Here is an 18,535-nt window from a genome sequence, read left to right on the forward strand (position 1 = left end):
AGCAAACGTGCCATCGTCTTCAACTCAACCGCAACTCTAGCCAGTCTTCATCACGCCAGATCTCAGGGTGAGCTAATGCTTCTAGCTTGGACTGGATCTTCTTCTTCATGTCTTGATGCCTTGAAGTTCCGGCATGGACTAGCTGTTTATTTATTTTAGCTTCCTAGATATTCTTAGATTTAGTAATTTGAGGATAGATGTTCAAGTGGTGATGACTTCCAGATTTTGGGAATAATAATAAGTATTAAATTTTAGAAGTTATTTATTGGTTATATTAATGAGTTTTGAATCTTCCGCATTATATTTTGTTCATTATGGGTAAATGATTGGGGTTTAGATTGGTTGGTTCGCACACATAAGAGGATAAATGTGGGTGCCACTCGCGGCTCGTTTTGGGTCGTGACAAAAACATTTACACGTAAATACATAACAAAAGGGCAAATAAAGGAATCTCAAGACTTCATTAATCATTTAGACAAGATGAATGCACATTATAAATCATGCTAATTAAATCTCTATGGCATAAAACGACATCAACATTATGCAAACCATAAAGAGAAAATTTAAACCCATTCATGGCAAGAGGTCATAGGAACACAACGAAAATGGTTTTCAATCATATGGGTTCGGTACAGAGGAAATATGCTTTATATTGGGCTAGATGTGTTGACTATATGATGATGGAGCAACATACTTGGACAATAAAGTCATACATATAATTGAAATATCTAAAAAAAAACATTACAGTGGCCAGAATTATGCAAGAAAAACATAAGCTCGAAAACGAACAACACGAATGTGCGCACAGACTTAGGAGATTGAAACATTGCTCTTATATTTTAACTGTGGTAAAGAGAAAAGATCATAATTAATACCTCGAGCAGTAAGGAATCAGAAGGCATACCAGAAATAAACTCGAGGAAAGAAAGACGAACATATAGGAAACTTCAAGCGTCAAACAGAGATCAACAAACGTACGAATCTATCAATCGATATTAGGCTACCTTGTTTCAATTCGTCTAACTCTAAGGGAGGGAAACAAAGGATGCAACATCATATCCTCAATCCATGGCTCTTCAGAAACAACTCACTTCAAGCCTAATACGATAAGACGATGGCTGCTACGCCATGACAAACTCGGAACAAAAAGCAATACAAAACCAATAAACATAACAGAACATAATCATAACACACGATATCACGAACTCGAACCAAATCCAACAAATATAACATCCTATATTCACAACAAACAGGCCACGTATACTCAACATTAGAATGTTTTAACACATTTGAACTCAAAACGGAACAAAAAGAAAGAAAAAACAGTATATCGATCAGCAGCAGCACCCAGAACACCAAAGAAACACGACATATACAAGAAAAACTTATGCCAGCCCATCATGTACAAACAACAATCAAGAGAGAAGACGAGTCATAAGCGAAATAAGGGTCGATTCTCACCTTTCTTTAGGCAGCGAACTTTGGGACGATACGAGCGACACAGCAACAGCGGCGACCTCCACCACGAACTCAGTATCACCGGAACGAGAATGCGATATCTCGATTTCTCTTCGCTATTGCTTTATACTCTTATTTCTTTCCGTTCTTCTACACAAACAGGAAAGAAACCAAAATGTTTTCCGAAAACTCTCCTTCTATTCTTACGCGACGAACAGAAAAGCCAGAACTTTTCTTCGAAAAGTTTTTCCAACCCAAAATTTCCCAACCAGAAACTCCAACCTAATTTTCAACCCAAATTTTCTCTAACCTTCCGTAACACTTTTAGTTCTTACGAAAAGGAAACAAACAGAAAAGACTCAAGGATTTGCTCTCGATTAACTCTTTGTAATGAAATTCTCTCCCACCAAATTTCCAACCTAAAATTTTCCAACCTCAAACTGAAAAGGGAATAGGGTTTATATAGAAGAGACGATTAGGGTTTCGAAATTGGGATGGGTTGTGCGAATTTCGGCCCATTCAAATTCAAAATTTGAATGTTTTCCTCTTTGGGTCAAGCCCCTTTTCCTGCAAATTCGACCCCATTCCGAAAGAGAAAGGGGAGAATGGACGCTCTCGATCAATCTCCTGTCCGATAGACGCTACGTGGCATCATCTCACCGTCTCAAGGACGAACACGCAGGTCTGCTCTTGCCGAAAAACACTGCACAAGAGCAGAACGAGGCAGAGGAGGAGACGTTGCAAAGGATGTACGTCTGTTTTCGCGTGGGGAAGAGGTCGCGTGGGCGTTTGAGGGAGAGAGCATGGGGGAGAGACGCGGGAGGGCTTTCCGCTTTTCTGGGTTCGTACTGTTTTCCTGAAGAACGCATGAGGGGGGTTTCCGTTTTTGGGTATTTTTTTTCTGGGTTTCTATTGGGAATGTCGTGTGAGGAAGAAGAAAGGGGGGAAAAGGGGTTTGGGCCTGGGGAAATGGGTTGGGCTGGAGGAAGGGAAGAGGAGGGAAGAACGGGTGGGCCTGGGGATTAAAACTTGAGGAAATTGGGCCTGGGGGTTAATTTTAGTGTTGGGTCGGCTTGAGGGAGAAGTGGGCCTGGGCGGCTGGAAGGGGGGTTGGGCTGATGGATTGTTGGAAAAGGGCCCAAGTCTGGTTTTGCAATATTAAAAGGGAATTGGGTTAGATTTAAAAGCTGGCCAATTTTAAAAATAAAAATGGCTACATCTTAAAATAAAAAATGAATTCGTATTAATTAATCAATGAGCTTTTTTAATTTAGCAAAATAATTATTAAAATCATAAAAGTGATTCAAAAGTATAATTATAATTTAAATTAAACTAGTTTAATAAAACATTTAAATGTATATTTTTGATGGTTTTTTGAATAATCATAAGATATACTAATTATATACATAATTATGTAAAAATATATTATCAAAAATTATGTTAAAACGTATTCGAAGCAACATAAAATTCATGTATTATATTATATTCGTAAAATTTATAAAACTAATTAATTTAAATTATTTGGAAAATTTAGGAAGCTCGATAATTAATTTATACCGACGCGGGTCAAAATTGGGTGTCAACATTTCACCATTTGTCTCACCCTTTTGATAGAAGGACCAATTTCTTTCAAACCATCTTGCACAATTAGATTAAGTATATGAGCCATACATCTCACATGGAGATGCTTACCTTCCATCAAATTAGTTCCCCACATATCTAATTTTTTGGACAACTCTAAAACTGTCACATCATTTGAAGATGCATTATCAACCGTAACAGTAAAAACGTTATCCAACTTCCAATCAAGTAAACAATTACTAATAGACTCAGCCAAATGCTCACCTTTATGACTAGTGATAGGACAAAAATTCAATATTCTTTTATGAAGCACCCAATCCCTATCAATAAAGTGAGCAGTCAAACACATATAATTGATTCTTTGCACTGAAGTCGATGTGTTTGTTGTGAGACAAATTCTTGGTTGTGTTTCTCTTAAAGATTGTTTCAAATTTATTCTCAATTCACCATAAACTTCATAACAATCCCTTATTATGGTTCTACGAGAAGGAATATGAAACAAAGGCTGGACTTTACTCATAAACTTCTTAAAGCCTTCTTTTTCAACAAAACTAAAAGGTAGTTCATCCAAAATAATCATCTCAACTAAAGCTCTCCTACATACCTCTTGCTCAAATTTCCAAGTCTCTAAATTGTTATTTTGAATATTTAATAATTTTTGAATACCGGGTGCAACAGCCGGAGGTTTATACACTTTACACCGATAAGTCAAATGTTGTTTTAGTCCATTTGTTCCATTTCTTGTTGTATTGGCAGCATAATATTGTTTACAATGTAAGCACTTTGCTTTAACTAATACACCATTTTCAAAAACCTTTTCAAAGTGTTGCCAAACAAGAGATCTAGGATCCATTTCTTTTCTTTTTTATTGTTATTTATGTGCCAATCGACGGATCATTGCTATTACTAGGTGTATTATCCGTAGAATCAGCCATACTTATTCGACTTTGATCAGCTACAGCTACACCCATATTTAATTGTGTTTGTTCAGCCATCTATATATATATAAAAAATCACAATAAATTCAAAATAACTAGTAACAAAACAAAATCAGAAAGAAAAAAAATGAAAAAAGTCAAGAAAATAAAAAATAAATATACCTGCTGTCGCCTGTCTGACTCCTACGCGGCTGGCGGCTGCTGTGCTGTCGCCTGTCTGACTCCTGCGCGACTGGCGGCTGCTGTGCTGGCGCCTGGCTGGTTGAATATTGATGGCGGAGTCGGACGGCGCCGGCGCTGCTGCAGTGCTGCTGCTTCTCGCGGCTGCTGCTGCTTCTCTGGTGGACGGCGGCGCTGCTGTTTCTCTGGTGGACGGCGGCGCTGCTGCTTCTCTGGTGGACGGCGGCGCTGCTGAAGTGCTGATGCTTCTGGCTGGAGCCTGGAGTAGAAGAGGAAGAGGAGAAAGGAAGAGGAAGAAGAGCTGACGAGGAGAGGAACCGAGGAAGATGAAAGGAGAAAAAAAATCTGTAGAAAGAGAGAGGAATAGCCTAATAGGAGGGATAGGGTTTCTTACTTTCTTTTTTTAAAAATTATTTAATTTTAATAATTATTAATTAATATAATATAATTTATAAATTATAGTATAATATTTCGGTTTAAACCGAAATACCAAAAATCAGAATAATACGTACCGAAAACCGAATCGAAATATCGAAAAATACAAAAAATTAAACCGAAGCCGAACCGAAAACCGAAATACCGAAACCGAAATTCTAAAAAACTTCGGTTCGATTCGGTGTTTCGGTTTTCCGGTGTTTATGCGCACCCCTATAATTTAAAATAAAAAATTAAAAAGTAAAAGACACTTTTTGATGTAACTATTTTTAGCCCATTAAGCTGAAAAATCAAACAAAAAAATTTGTAAATATTTAAAAGCCCAACTAAGCAGGCCCAATAAAAAAATCGAAATAACAAAACTGAACCAAAATAATAAAAACCGAACCAAACCGAATTATTCCGGTTTGGTGTTCGGTACACATTGTACAAGAACCGAAAATCAAAAAAATTAAAAAAAAACCTGAAACCGAATCGAATTACCGAATGCTCACCCCTACAAAAAATAGAGTATATATATCTTTTATACTAATAGATATACACGTGTCATAATCTTATTTACCAATTCGATATTTATTAAATATAGAATTAACAAATAAGATTGTTTCACGTGTCCCTATTTAGTATTCCGTTAGAGTGAAGACATATATGCTCTACTTTTTTGACGATTAAGGCACTAATATCTCAAAAATATGATGGAGAATATCTACATATTGTTTATGATAATTCGAGTATATTTATCATTTTTTCTTTAAAAAAAAAAGTTAGAACTTTCCATGGCCTAAAGCAAGAAGTTTCTAATATCTTGAATCCCTTCGTTTCCATTATCTCTTTCTTTGACTCTACACATTCTTTCATCTGCCCCATTCCTGAAGGCTATTGAGTATTTGGGCTCTCCAAAATTTGATATTTAGGGGAGCTCTTAGCCTACATCTTATATTCTTGATATCAATCTCCAACACCCATTTGCTTCAAATAAAGAATAACAGAGAAGAAACCCCAGATTTTTTCTGGGTTGACTCTTCTTCTTTTTCTGTGAATTTTTGTTTTTGGCTAAAGGGGTTTCAGAGCAAAGGGTTTTCTATGGATTCTCAAGTTCTTGTTGCTCTTGGTCTTTCATTGTTGGGTGGATTGAGTACCTCTCTAGGTGAGTAAAAAGTTCCTATTTTTTTAATTTCTTTGTTTGGAATAGCTTATTTTTCTACTTTGTAAAATTGGGTAAATTATCAGAGCCCGAAAGTGCTCTAAGCTTATGTTTTTCTTCCCCAATTATAACATAGCTAGAGGAATATGAAACTTATGTAACCTTGTTTGACCAGGGGATGGAGTTTAAGAAACACAGAATTGTTTTTGGAACTTGTGGTCTAATTAAGCCATTATTTGGCAATGGATAAGGTATTTAAGAAGTTAAATTGTTTTTAAATATAGATATGCAGTCATTTTCTTGGATAAAATAAAAAGCGAGGAGTGTACCACATAAATTGGGACAGATGAAGTGAAGTTGTTTGAGTAATTGAAGTCAAAGTGTGGTCTTTTTCATTTTTTGTGCTCAATCCTGTGTCGTTTATGTAAGCATAGTGAAAACCATATTGCTAAAATTTCATACAATCCCACTTAGCTAATAAAAACTGTATAATATACATTAGAGACTGATGGCGCTATTACTTTATGGTGGTTGTTTCCACCTCCTTTGTGTGTTTTGAGTTTCTGAGTGTTGAAGCTACAAGAGTCCTTCCCAAAGAAAGTTTAGTGATCTGATCTAATTTTTTCTTATCTGCAGGTGCACTTTTTGTGGTTATTAGCCAGACTCCTAACTTGAAGATGCTAGGACTTTTACAGGTGATGGTTTATCGTATTGGTCAGAGTGTCAAAAGTACAATTGTTAATTTAAGTGATTCATGGTTTCTTTGTCACTTGCTTGTTTAAGCATGCTGTCTCGTAAATGTTTACTGTTGGTTATTTTCTATATTTTCTGACTTGAGTATTTTAAATTTTGAGCTGAAGAAAAGGATCATTTGATTTTAACTACTGATGGTTTAAGCTTCTCGAGCTTAAAAGAACTCATTATGGTCAGATGTGGAATCCAAGATGTACGTAGATTTCAGAGAACTGAACCTGAATAACTTCTTTGGTTGTGCAGGGGTTTGCTGCCGGTCTTATGCTTAGCATATCATTCTTTGACTTGGCTCATAATGCTATAAACTCCATTGGCTTCTTAAAAGGAAACCTCTGGGTGAGCTATCTCCTAATTTTATTTTGAACTTTTTAAATCTTTTTTCCACTTCAAGAAGAAACATACAGTTCTTGGATCTTACTTGCGAATCTCTGGGCTGTCAGTTTTTTGCAGGTGTTATCTTCTTTGCTCTTGTTTCAAATTTCATCCCGGAACCTACACTTGCACCCATTTCAAGTGCCAAAGGCAAAAAGGTATGGTGTGATTTGTTTTTTTTATCGGAGAATCTCGTTTATGCAAAAACTATCAAAGAATAAAATGGTTTTCTGCATGAGAACAGAAAGACGGAGATGATAGGGGTAAGGATATTATGAAGAAGCATCGCCGCCAAGTTTTATTTAGTGGAATCATCACAGCTGTAGGTTAGTTTGCTGTATTGGTTTGTAATTCCCATAGATTTTACAGCATTTTTTGATTCTGTTATGCTGTAAACCATCCATTTGAGTTCTCAATTGAAGAACACTGAATTGTTTGTGAACTAGATCTGATTAAGTGCTGATAGTGGAAACCTATTTTTGACGTTCTTGTTGTGTCAGAGTCTCTTTACAAATATTGTATGCAAGAGCAAATACATTCTTAAAATAAATCTAGATTAATCTTCATTTTTATGTCTCTGAAGTAGTTTGTGAACTAGGTCTGATGAAGTGCTAATTGTGGAAGCCTATTTTTGAATTTTCTTGTTATTTCAGAGTCACTATACAATTATTTTATGCAAGAGTACATATATGCTTAAAAAAAATCTTGCTTTGAACTTCATTTTTATGTCTCTGAAGTAGTAGCACTCCCCACCTACATGAGAAATTTTATTAGGAAGTTAACTTATATTTCTATATATTGCCCCCAATTAAAGCATAGTCTTGAGCAACATAATTAAAGAGTGATATAGTGTGTCCTGTATAATTTACCTGGAGATTTTTTCAAAATTCATTTCTGGAGTCTTGTTCAGTTTCCACAGTGTTATGTTATGAGAAGAATATTACAAATCATTCTAAATTTGTTTTTCTTATCTAGTTTGTCATTAGAATTAGTTGTTGGTAGGAGGTGGTAGGTATTGAGTGGAATTAGTCGAGGTGCGTGAAAGATGGCCTACACATCATGGTTATCAGGAGAAAAAAGAAGAATTAAGTTTACCCTTCAGCTAAGGTTTCTAGTAGGTGCTAGATGCACAGTCTTGTGGTTAAAAATCCCTTTCTGTTCATTCCTATCGTCTGTAGCATAAGTCAAGTCTCTATTTGGACTGTTGTGGTGTAACTTATTTGTGCTGTAATATGTAAGGTCTTCCTATAGTAAAAGTAGATTTCCTTCAATAGTTTGTAGAAAACCATACTCCCTCCGTCCTGTTTTATGTGAAGAAGTTTGGAATAAGAGGGTCAAAGCCCCAAATTTTCATTTGAATCTGGCATAAAATTTTCTGTTCTTCTGAAATAAAATTTACATATTCTGATAACTTCATGGAAAGTACTACAAGTCTGTTGAGTTAATAATTTAAAATATTTGAAAAAGTTCTATAAAATTGTATTAGTAAAAGAAAACTATTTGAGCAATAGTGTCATTTATCTATTGCACAGGGAGCCCTCTCCCCCGCATACCTCTTCTTCTTTTTCCTTTCTCTTAAACGGAACACCCCATGTTTTGTTACAGAATGAATGCTCATTTACTTACAAATTTTCTCCCACATCTAATTCAAGGGACCACATTTCCTAGGATGAGATGTTCCTAAATTTTCAAGAGTACTTTAGCAAATAGAATTCTATAGTACTTGCACATATGTCTAGCAATCAAAACACATTTATCAAGTTATTGAGCTACTTGTACTAATATACTATAAAAGTCAAATTGACTTCTTAATCTCCATTTCTTCATAAACTACACTAATATAATTAGATGAAAGGACTGGCAAGATGGAAAGAGAAGAGAATAATATATGCATTTGAACCATAACTTCATTCATTATAGGATGTCTTACATGGTTTGCATTGGCTTTTCTGTCCAGGTATAAGCTTGCACAACTTTCCTGAAGGGATGGCTGTGTTCCTTGGATCAATGAAGGTAGTTCTCCTTTCTTCATTGTCTGATGTTTATAATCTTCTATAGTGATCACCTTAGTCATTGTTGCTTGACCTATGATATTTTGTTTCGTTCTATTTTAAGAACCGTAAGGTTAAGAATGTTTCAATTAATAAATGGCACCTCAAATCCAAAAATGGTTGGAGTCCGCTGTATGTATCACCCGTGGGGTCTGGGAATGGAGATGTACACAAACCTTACCCTACCTTTGTGGGGTAGAGAGGTTGTTTTCAATAGACCCTTAACTCAAAAGAGAAGTTATTCAAGCAAATGCAACAACATATAATAGAAAACATTGAAGAATAACAATTGTTTAAATACTACTACTAAAAAGGTGAAAAGGAGATGGGGCTAGCCCCTTGTCTCTCCCACCTAAAGTGCGACAATACTCGGGTTCCTCCAAATCTTCTAGCCTAATCCTTAACATCCATACCTTCATATCTAAGGTCATGTCTTTAGTAAGCTGAAATTGTGCCATGTCTTGTGTAATTACCTTCCCCAATTCTTTTTTGACCTACCTCTACTCTCATAACACCTCTTCTAACTCCCACTATATTCAACCTAACATCTCCTTACTGACACATCCACATACCCTTTCTTCACATGCCCAAATCATCTCTGTTCACTTCCCTCATCTTGTCCTCCACACAGGTCAAGCCCGCCTTGTACTGTCTAACTTCGTTTCTAATAGTATCTCTCTTAGTACGCTCACATCGGTGCATCTTTATTTCTACTACATTCATCTTTTGAATGTGGGCGTTCTTGACTAATCAACACTTTGTCCCATATGACAAAGTTGGTCTAATCACCACTCTGTAGAACTTACCCTTGACAACACTCTCTTATCGTGTAGTACCTTAGATGCAAATCTTAATCTCGGCACCTCGCACCAATATAATGTGTGACATCATCATCGATCTCCTCATCTCCTTGGATCATGGACCCCAAGATGCTTGAAGCTTCCTCTCTTAGGTATGACTTGTGCATTGATCTTCACTTTCACCTGGTCCTGACACATTCATATCTAAACTTGCACTCCAATTATTCTGTTTTTGTCCGTTTTTACCTGAAACCGTTAGACTTTACGGTCTATCTCCAAAGTTCGAGCCTATCATTAATTCCACCTCACATCTCATCAATAAATACTATGTCATCTGCAAACTCCACAACACCTCCCTTTGAATATGTTGTGTTCAATTTGTCCATCACTAAGGCAAATAGGGATGGGCTAAGAGATGGTTTTAGGTACAAACCCATCATGACCAAAAAGTGTTTCGAGTCACCTCCCATTGTTCTAACCCGGGTCTTGATTTCACCGTACATGTCCTTAATTGCTCTAATTTGAGTGTGAGGTTCACCTCTAGTCTTTAGACATATTTATAGGATCTCCATAGGGACTTTATCGTGCGCCTTTCTGGGTCGATGATATTATACCTAAGTTCCTCTTCATGTCTCTATACTGCTCTTAAGAATCTCCTTGTAAGATGGATGACTTTTGTAGTTCATTGTCTCAGCATGAAGCCGAGTTGGTTTTTAGATATAGATACACCCTCCTCATCCTCATTTCGACCACCTTCTCTCGAACTTTCATAGTATTTCTTGTAGCTTAATACTCCTATAGTTGTTGCAATGTTGAATTTCACCCTTTTTCTCATATGTATTATTGTACTTCACCTCCATTCTTCTGGCATTTTAGCTGTCCTAAAAATGACATCAACAACCCAGTCAACCACTCCATACCTGCTTAATCTGTGTCTTCCAAAACTCCATTGGTATCTCGTCTAGCCTGATTGCACCTTTGCTCATACGAATAGGCCCCTTAACCTCCACAACCTTTATGCACCTACAACACCCAAAATTTCTATGACTCTCGGAATGCTCTAACTCCCTGAACCCGATATCCCGGGCCCTTTCTTTATTCAAGAGCTTATGCAAATATGTCTGCCATCTCCGTCTAATGTGTGCCTCTTCTACCAACATTTCACAATTCTTTTTGTGGGGTAATACTTCATCATTCTCATCCTTGATATACTTCATATGATCCAGGTCACAAGCTTATACAATTTCCTATACCCTCCCTTCCCCTCAAGCTCTTTATTCAAATACTCAAAAGCTGTCCTTTTAGCTGCCATGACCGCTTCCTTATTCACCACCTTATACCTCTTTCTATTCTTCCTCTTATCCTCCTTATCTAAGCTTTCCACTAAAGCGGTGAATCTCTTTAGGCCTATGCCATTCTCTACTGGAAATTTGTCTTTTAAGGAAAATTAGGCATTCTCCAACAATTGAAACTCTAAATTTCAGACTTACACCTACAACATAAACATACAAGTTTTTACCCAGAATAAAGCCCTTCTGGAGTCAATGGATTAAATACAAGTGTAATAACAACAACTAGACTTTAACTTGAACTAGTTGGTATTGTCGACATAGATTCTTTACTTCCAATTGTTGTATTCTTTTCTAAGTTCACATTTGAAGGGGTCATTGGTCTTTAAGACTTCCTCAGTCCCTTTCATCAATGTGATTTTGGCTTCGCCTCAGTCCCTTTCACCACGTTTAGTCATCATTGTTGGTGAGTATGGAGGTTACATAGGGTATCGCCAAGGCACCTGAGGTGACCTTTTATTTTATTCTCCGTCTGATACTCCATCTTAACATCAACATTTCTATGACACTCAGGTTTTTGATATATTGAGCTTGGAGGACTAATAATCACTCTCATATGACATTGCTGGTCTTCATTACTGTTTTATAAGACCTGCCTTTTACTTGTTAGGTAACAGTTGTTGAAGATTAAAAGAAAATAAGCAAATAAGCTTCAGAAAACATATGTTTAAGTAATCTTAAATGTCTTAATCAAATTAAGAGCAAGAACCAACTGTTGTGATAACAGAAAACATTCTTTAACATATTTTATGCGGCCATAGATTAGGGATAATCTTGACACTTACATTATATATCACTTGTTTAGTCATGGTTGCTCAACTTGCACAATATTGGTTTTATTCAGTTTGGAGTAGTGTCGGGATTAAAATTTAGATACATGCACTTAGAGCCTGTTTTGATTGGCTTATAGGTTTTTTCTTATAAACAAAAAACATAATTTAGGAATTCTAACTTATGGCTTTTGGCTTATTTTTGTCTTTTTGTCTTGAAAACAAGTGCTTAATAGTATTCCTTCTAAAAAAAAGGTGCTTACAAATACTTTTTGTTTTATCCAAACACTACAAAGTGCTTAAATGCCATTTTGGCTTAAAAGCACTTCAAATAAGTATCCAAACAGACTCTATGTAATGTGAAATATTAATAAAATGCTTAAAATTGTACCATTTTACTGTGCATAAAGTATACATTTCTTGGGTATAAATTGCACGGAACAACCTTCATAGAAAAAGGAAATAAATGAGGACAACGCGGTCTACAGACCCAATATTTCTTGTCATAATCTGCTTCGACATCATTCCTGTTACATCAGAGAGGGATGACTTCCCAGATCAACTTCCAACTTTTCCTTTATCATTTCTGTGGTCATTCTACTGTACCAAATGCACTGAACTACAGGGCAAGGAATTGCACAATCCCATCTTCTCTTGCATATCTACATTGTAGATTTCAAATAACTTTAGGTGCCATTTGTTGTTCGGAAAGAAAAATGGAAGTGTCAGAAAATTAAGTTCTGAGTTTGGCTTCAAGCAAACTGAACTAGTGCTGCTACTGATACATGTTAGTTCTAGAAAGAACGTGTTTATAACTTTCTTTGTTTGATGAGAAGACATTTTGAAGTCTTTTCTTGGAAAAGTCAAGATCCTCAGTTATAACAACTTCATAAAGTCCAAACAATTCAAGGCCGGTCATATGAATCTTCACTGACCATGTGATTCCATAAGCTCATCTCATGCCAATATTATTCAAATACATATTAAATTTATTAGAAGTTTTCTATATTTTCTAAAATGTATAAATCTCTGAAAGGCTAAACAACTCTTAGAAAGCATACTTCCTCGTAAAAGTGCTAGCATTAAGAATATGTATTGCCTGGGTAAATCTTTCTTCTATTATGCTATATCTTTTGCTTAGTTTACATGGACCTCAGATATTCTAGGTCCTTTGAGACAACTTTTTTCCATGTGATTTTAGGTCTAACTCGTTCTCTTTTAATACCTTCACTTCCCATGGTTTCACAACTTGCATTTGGAGGTCAATGCAGGACATGCCAAATCATATCAACCGACATTCTTTCATTGTATCCTCGATGATGCCACTTGAACCTTGCGAATGTGATCAGTTTTAGTCCTGCCTAATTTTGTACGACGACACATCTATCTTAGCATTGGCATATATCCAAAATTCATCTCGTGGATGTGTTAAACTTTAGTGGTCCAACGTTCAGTCACACACAGCATTTGCTGTTCTATAGAACTTCTATTTTCACTTTAGCAAACATCCTTCTATTACATAACACCCTTGTAGCACTTCTATATTTTTAACTATCCGATTTTGATTCTATATGCAACATCCTCATTTATCATTTCATTCTCCTGGAACAACGAGCCTAAATATCAATTGTTTGCATTTAGGTACTGCAATCCCATCTAATTTCACCTCAATTCACTCTTCTTATGGTGACTAAACTTGCAGGCAACTGATCTTCAGTTATAAACTTGTAATTATTTAGAGCTTACTATCTTTTCATCATGCTTTTATTTTAGGGACTTCGTGTTGGTCTGAACTTGGCTCTTGCTATTGCCTTACACAATATACCAGAGGTACACTTTCTTACAAATTTACCAGTTTATTTCCTGATTTCTCTTATGTTTTTTGAGTGCAAGAATACACTAATGGACTCCTTATTACAGCTGTAATATAAGATATCTTATCCTATCACAATGTGTATGTGCATGTACCTGATTGCTGTAGTATTCTTGGTTTCATTTATTTTTGGCTCTATGAACATGTTATTTGAATTTTCTCTGCTGAGCAGATTGTTGTTGATCATGTATGTAAATAATAAATCAATGTGCTTATGAGTTCTATTAAGAGCCATGTGTGGCCTATATTTAAAGATAAAGCCTGTGGATTGTTTGGGCACTTTTGATTCTTTCATACATTTCCATATTATTACCAAATCCCCAGCTGAGTTGGGTTGAGATCGTAGATTGATTGACGATGCCAAGGAAGACATCTACTGTAAAAACAGTGGATAGTCTTGCCAAAACAGGTAAATTAACAATCAACATGTTTATTGGGATCAAACTAAAAAGAACTAATGTATGTGTCTTTTTTGTTCCTTTTTCCATTTGGGAACCTGATTTATTTGGTTGCAGGGTGTTGCAGTTGCACTTCCAGTTTATTTTGCAACACAGAGGTAATGGTTCCTAGTAGACTAACTTAGTATTAATTAAAGATAGCATCTTTTGCTTGTATCAATCTGGGTTTCTTATTAGGTTAATTTTCTAATTATTTAATAGACTCGATGCACGTAACCATCTTATTTTCAATTTAGTCAGGTCATATGAATATAGTTTCTCGACAAAGTCATGTTATCTGTACATCTTATGCTTGAGGCCTTAAGGCTATTTGAGTCATAAAGACTGCGCTATTTAAATTATAAAACTTACATCGAGCGATTTAAATCGTAAGACTTACATGCACATAACTGAAGTTGCTGGAAGCTATGGAATACAAGATGCTCTCATTACTTTGTAGAAATAAAATTATTTCTTCTGCTCAGAACAATTCATCATGGATCTGTCAATGGCATTGCAAGGATAAAGTTCTAGTTATGTCATGCAATGACTAAAGAACACTTCAATCATAATTAGTTTCACCAAAGCTCATCTTGTTGTATGCACTATCCCCATATTTTTTCTTAGACGGTTGAGATTTATATAGTGAGTCTATATGTGCCTCAGCAAATGGCAGGCATTCAAATTGGCAACACTTTCTGGTCTCGCGGAGCCTCTGGGTGTAATTATTGTGGGTGAGTACCTGATATTCGTGTCCTTTTCTTTTGGAAGGTTAATATTTACTTGATATCCATGTCTTTTAGTTCAAGTAGAACACTGTGTACATAAAGCAGAGTATAGGTTCAGAATTCATTTTTTAATTTAAACATGATTTGATTGCAGCATATCTATTTCCAAGCAGCTTGAATCCTGAAATTCTGGAAGGCCTCCTGGGAGCAGGTTGATATGATATTTACTTCTAGTTTCTTGACTGATGAGAAAGGAGAAACATACTTTTGAATTATGGTATCCTCTAATGGATCATGTTGCTTTCAGTGGGAGGGGTGATGGCATTTTTAACCTTACATGAGATGCTTCCATTGGCATTTGACTATGCCGGTCAGAAGCGAGCTGTCAAAGCTGTGTTCTTTGGAATGGCTTTCATGTCTGCGAGGTGAGATAACTTCTGTGAACTTCAACATCTCTCCTGGTAGTTACAAAACACAGCTAACTATTGTACTTCGACTTGAAAGGTTCCGAACTTCAATGAGTTAACATTACATGCACTCAGTGGCAACTTGATTTCATTTTTTTGTTTCCATGCTTTTGCTCTGGTGGAACCTCCTTTGCTTGATTCTAAATTTTTTAAAAATAACGACATAAAATGGAAGTATATTAATTTTTAGATGCTTAATGGTTGGAGTAAAATCTTATAGAAGACACTGTTATTCAGTTAATGCTAGTACTTGAGGAACTGAGCAGTACCAGCATACTACTAAGCTGATTGTTCTTTCATTTACCGATTCAAATAGTTACAAAGGAATCTGCTATAATTACATCTTGTAAAGGATTCTTTCTTTCTAAATTTGTTTGTCTTGGGCATGGCACCTACCTCATCAAAGCTGCTTGCTGAATATCGATTCTGTTATCTTCTTATGCTTTCTCGTTTCTTTTTCTTTTTTACTTTTGCTGTAGTTTTACCTTCTCTCCTATTGCAGCCTATATTTCCTAGAACGGAGCTTGCCAGCGGACATGAGCTTGTAGTTCTTAGTCATATGGTGTTTCACTACTTGTACTGCTCTGAACTTGGATGGAGTTTTTTCGTGGTGCTAAGCTTCGAAACTACAATTCACATTCTTACAAAATCCATGAGGCATGACATTTGGTTTGGCAAGCTGAATGAGAGTGAAGGTATAACAGTTTCTGAGATTGTTTTATAGTAAAATAGGAAATGCACAGAGATCTCAAATCCCTCAGCCAGTATCTCATATATGAACATGAGATACATGGGCAAAACATTGTGTGGATTAATTTACAAATGGTTATCCAACTTTCAATTCGTTGTAACTATGTTACAGAACTAACCTTTTTAATGAAAATAATGAGCTCGAAAAGTATTTTACTGAAGAATGCTGGAAAATGTAAATTCATTCTTGCAAACACAGCTAAGTCTGCCATTTTAAAAGCTAACTTTAACTAAACACATGTGGCAACAATAACAACATATCGGGAGGTAGAAGGGTTTGTTTCTCAAAGACCTCAGCAAAATATGACAATAAATAAAAAATCAGTTTGGACTTTGAGCATATATGTATGGATTAATAATATCAACAATAAGTGTGATTACCTAAACATATGGATTCATAACATCAACAATAAGTGTGATTACCTAAACATATTAAATACTAGATGATAACATATATCAAAAGTCGAATACTACATGAATAGGTTAATAGAAAGTTGCATGTATTCCATTTATGATTATTAGGGTTCTTGTGTAAAATAAATATTTTTTATGCAAATGCATATTTTTTTAATACATCAAACCAAACAATGTGTAAATGTATAACATAAGCATAACTCTTAACTTGATGTTGGTTGACAACTATGACCTTTAACTCTGGATGAACACAAGTAGAGATTTAAACTTGTATAAAATTGAACAAATGGACACAATCGTCCTACATGACCCCTTACATGACAATTTTGTGTATAGATGACATTCTACATATATTATATCATGTAGGACACGCGTGTCTACTTGTTCAATTTTATACAAATTAAGAACCTATTTGTGCACACTTCAAGTTGGAGGGCTTAGTTGTTCGCTGAAGCTAAGTTGAGGGTCATGTTTATTTTGTTAGTCATGTATAAAACATAATCTATGTATGATTATTGTAAGTACCACTAATATATTCTATTTAACATTATTTTTTTACACCTTACCAGATGACTCCTTAAAGTTATTTTCAAACTGCTAGTTTGAATCTCTCAAATAAAGCTTTTATAAGAAATTTACTGCTTGAATATGCCATGTATCATACGATACATAATGTATCATAATATCTTTAGGATACATGACAATAATCCTAAAGGCTAGTTCTAGTTTGTTGCAAGTTTTCTCATATATTCGCCCTTGCACTCAAAGTATCACTACATTAGTTCTAATGTCACTTAACTGATATCGATAAATGCCAATAAAGACTTTAACACTCTCTATTGATATCAGTATTTGTTATCGTTATAAGTTGTTTTTGTTATAATGTATACTCAAACAAGCGCAAAAAAGAAATTAAAGTCCAAGTAAGTGATAATTAGGGTATGTACAGGATGTATTAGCCTGCAAGTTTGAGTTCCAAAGGACCTAGCTAGCAAATGTCTTCATTGTCCAATTGCTTTGGGACTTGATATAAGTCCTGTTCAATTGGACTTGTCACTCAGAAGGTACACTGACTTGGTGTGACTCTACATGCCCATTTATGCGTTCTTCTAAGTTGTATCCTTGAGAAGATTGTTGCATTCATACAAAGATTGTCACTAAAGAATGTGTTAGGAAAAACATGGATAAGAATTACTTTGTTCGTTCATTTTTATTTATTAAGTTTGAACTTTGCACGATTCTTTAAGAATTGATGATCGTGTGACAATTCAAACTTTTTTATTAGGTTGTGAGAATATCCACTATCCTCATAGACGAACCTATTCCCTTTATTAATTGTTAAACAATATAAAATAGTAGTTTAGAAGAAAATAAGATTAAAGTGATAACTCAATATATTCAAGCATTTTGTTTTCCATTATAAGATAAATCACCACAACACAAAGCAGATGTCTTTCCAAAATCAGTTATTACCACAGATAATAACACAATTTTTAAAGATGTATCTAAGTCAAATCAATATCACATTCATCTTAATACTTAAACACAGATCAATATGAAATGCAATAACAAAGAAATAAAATACAATGCACTGTCAATAATCTGTATACACTCACTTTCTCTGTTAGATAATCAAAACCCGAGTCCGAAACTCAAAGGGTACAAAATATTAACAAAAATTCCAAAACGGTATATAAAATTTTATATTAACCAAAACGGTAAAATCGCTGCCGGTGCAGCGATTTACTTTACCTGAAAAAGTAAAATCGCTGCTGCGGCAGCGATTTTGCAAAAAAAAATCAGCGATTTCAAAATTTTTCTTCTTACAAATCGCTGCCTCAGCAGCGATTTGATATTATTTTTTAATTTTCTTTTTTTTTTAAAAAATAAGGTATATCGCTGCACTGGCAGCGATTTATAGAAAATTTTTTTTTTTTTAAAAATCGCTGCCAGTGCAGCGATTTATAAAAAAAAAAATAAATATTTCTAATATAAATCGCTGCCTTAGCAGCGATTTATAAAAAAAAAAAAAAAT

General features: G+C 35.2%; 1 protein-coding gene across 1 annotated transcript; it reads left to right on the top strand.

Annotated features, from left to right (window-relative positions):
* Nucleotides 1–5,365: 5,365 nt before the first annotated feature.
* LOC107004901 (zinc transporter ZTP29) lies at nucleotides 5,366–16,250 on the top strand. The gene is made up of 12 exons (XM_015203305.2): nucleotides 5,366–5,739; nucleotides 6,373–6,431; nucleotides 6,733–6,825; nucleotides 6,930–7,019; nucleotides 7,106–7,187; nucleotides 8,819–8,874; nucleotides 13,605–13,661; nucleotides 14,220–14,260; nucleotides 14,808–14,875; nucleotides 15,024–15,080; nucleotides 15,177–15,294; nucleotides 15,839–16,250. Exons 1-12 carry the CDS (start codon nucleotides 5,676–5,678, stop codon nucleotides 15,882–15,884), a joined length of 831 nt encoding a protein of 276 aa, XP_015058791.1. The 5' UTR covers nucleotides 5,366–5,675; the 3' UTR covers nucleotides 15,885–16,250.
* Nucleotides 16,251–18,535: the final 2,285 nt, after the last annotated feature.

This window comes from Solanum pennellii, chromosome 11 (genome assembly GCF_001406875.1).
Source record: "Solanum pennellii chromosome 11, SPENNV200".
Classification (NCBI taxonomy): Eukaryota; Viridiplantae; Streptophyta; class Magnoliopsida; order Solanales; family Solanaceae; genus Solanum; species Solanum pennellii.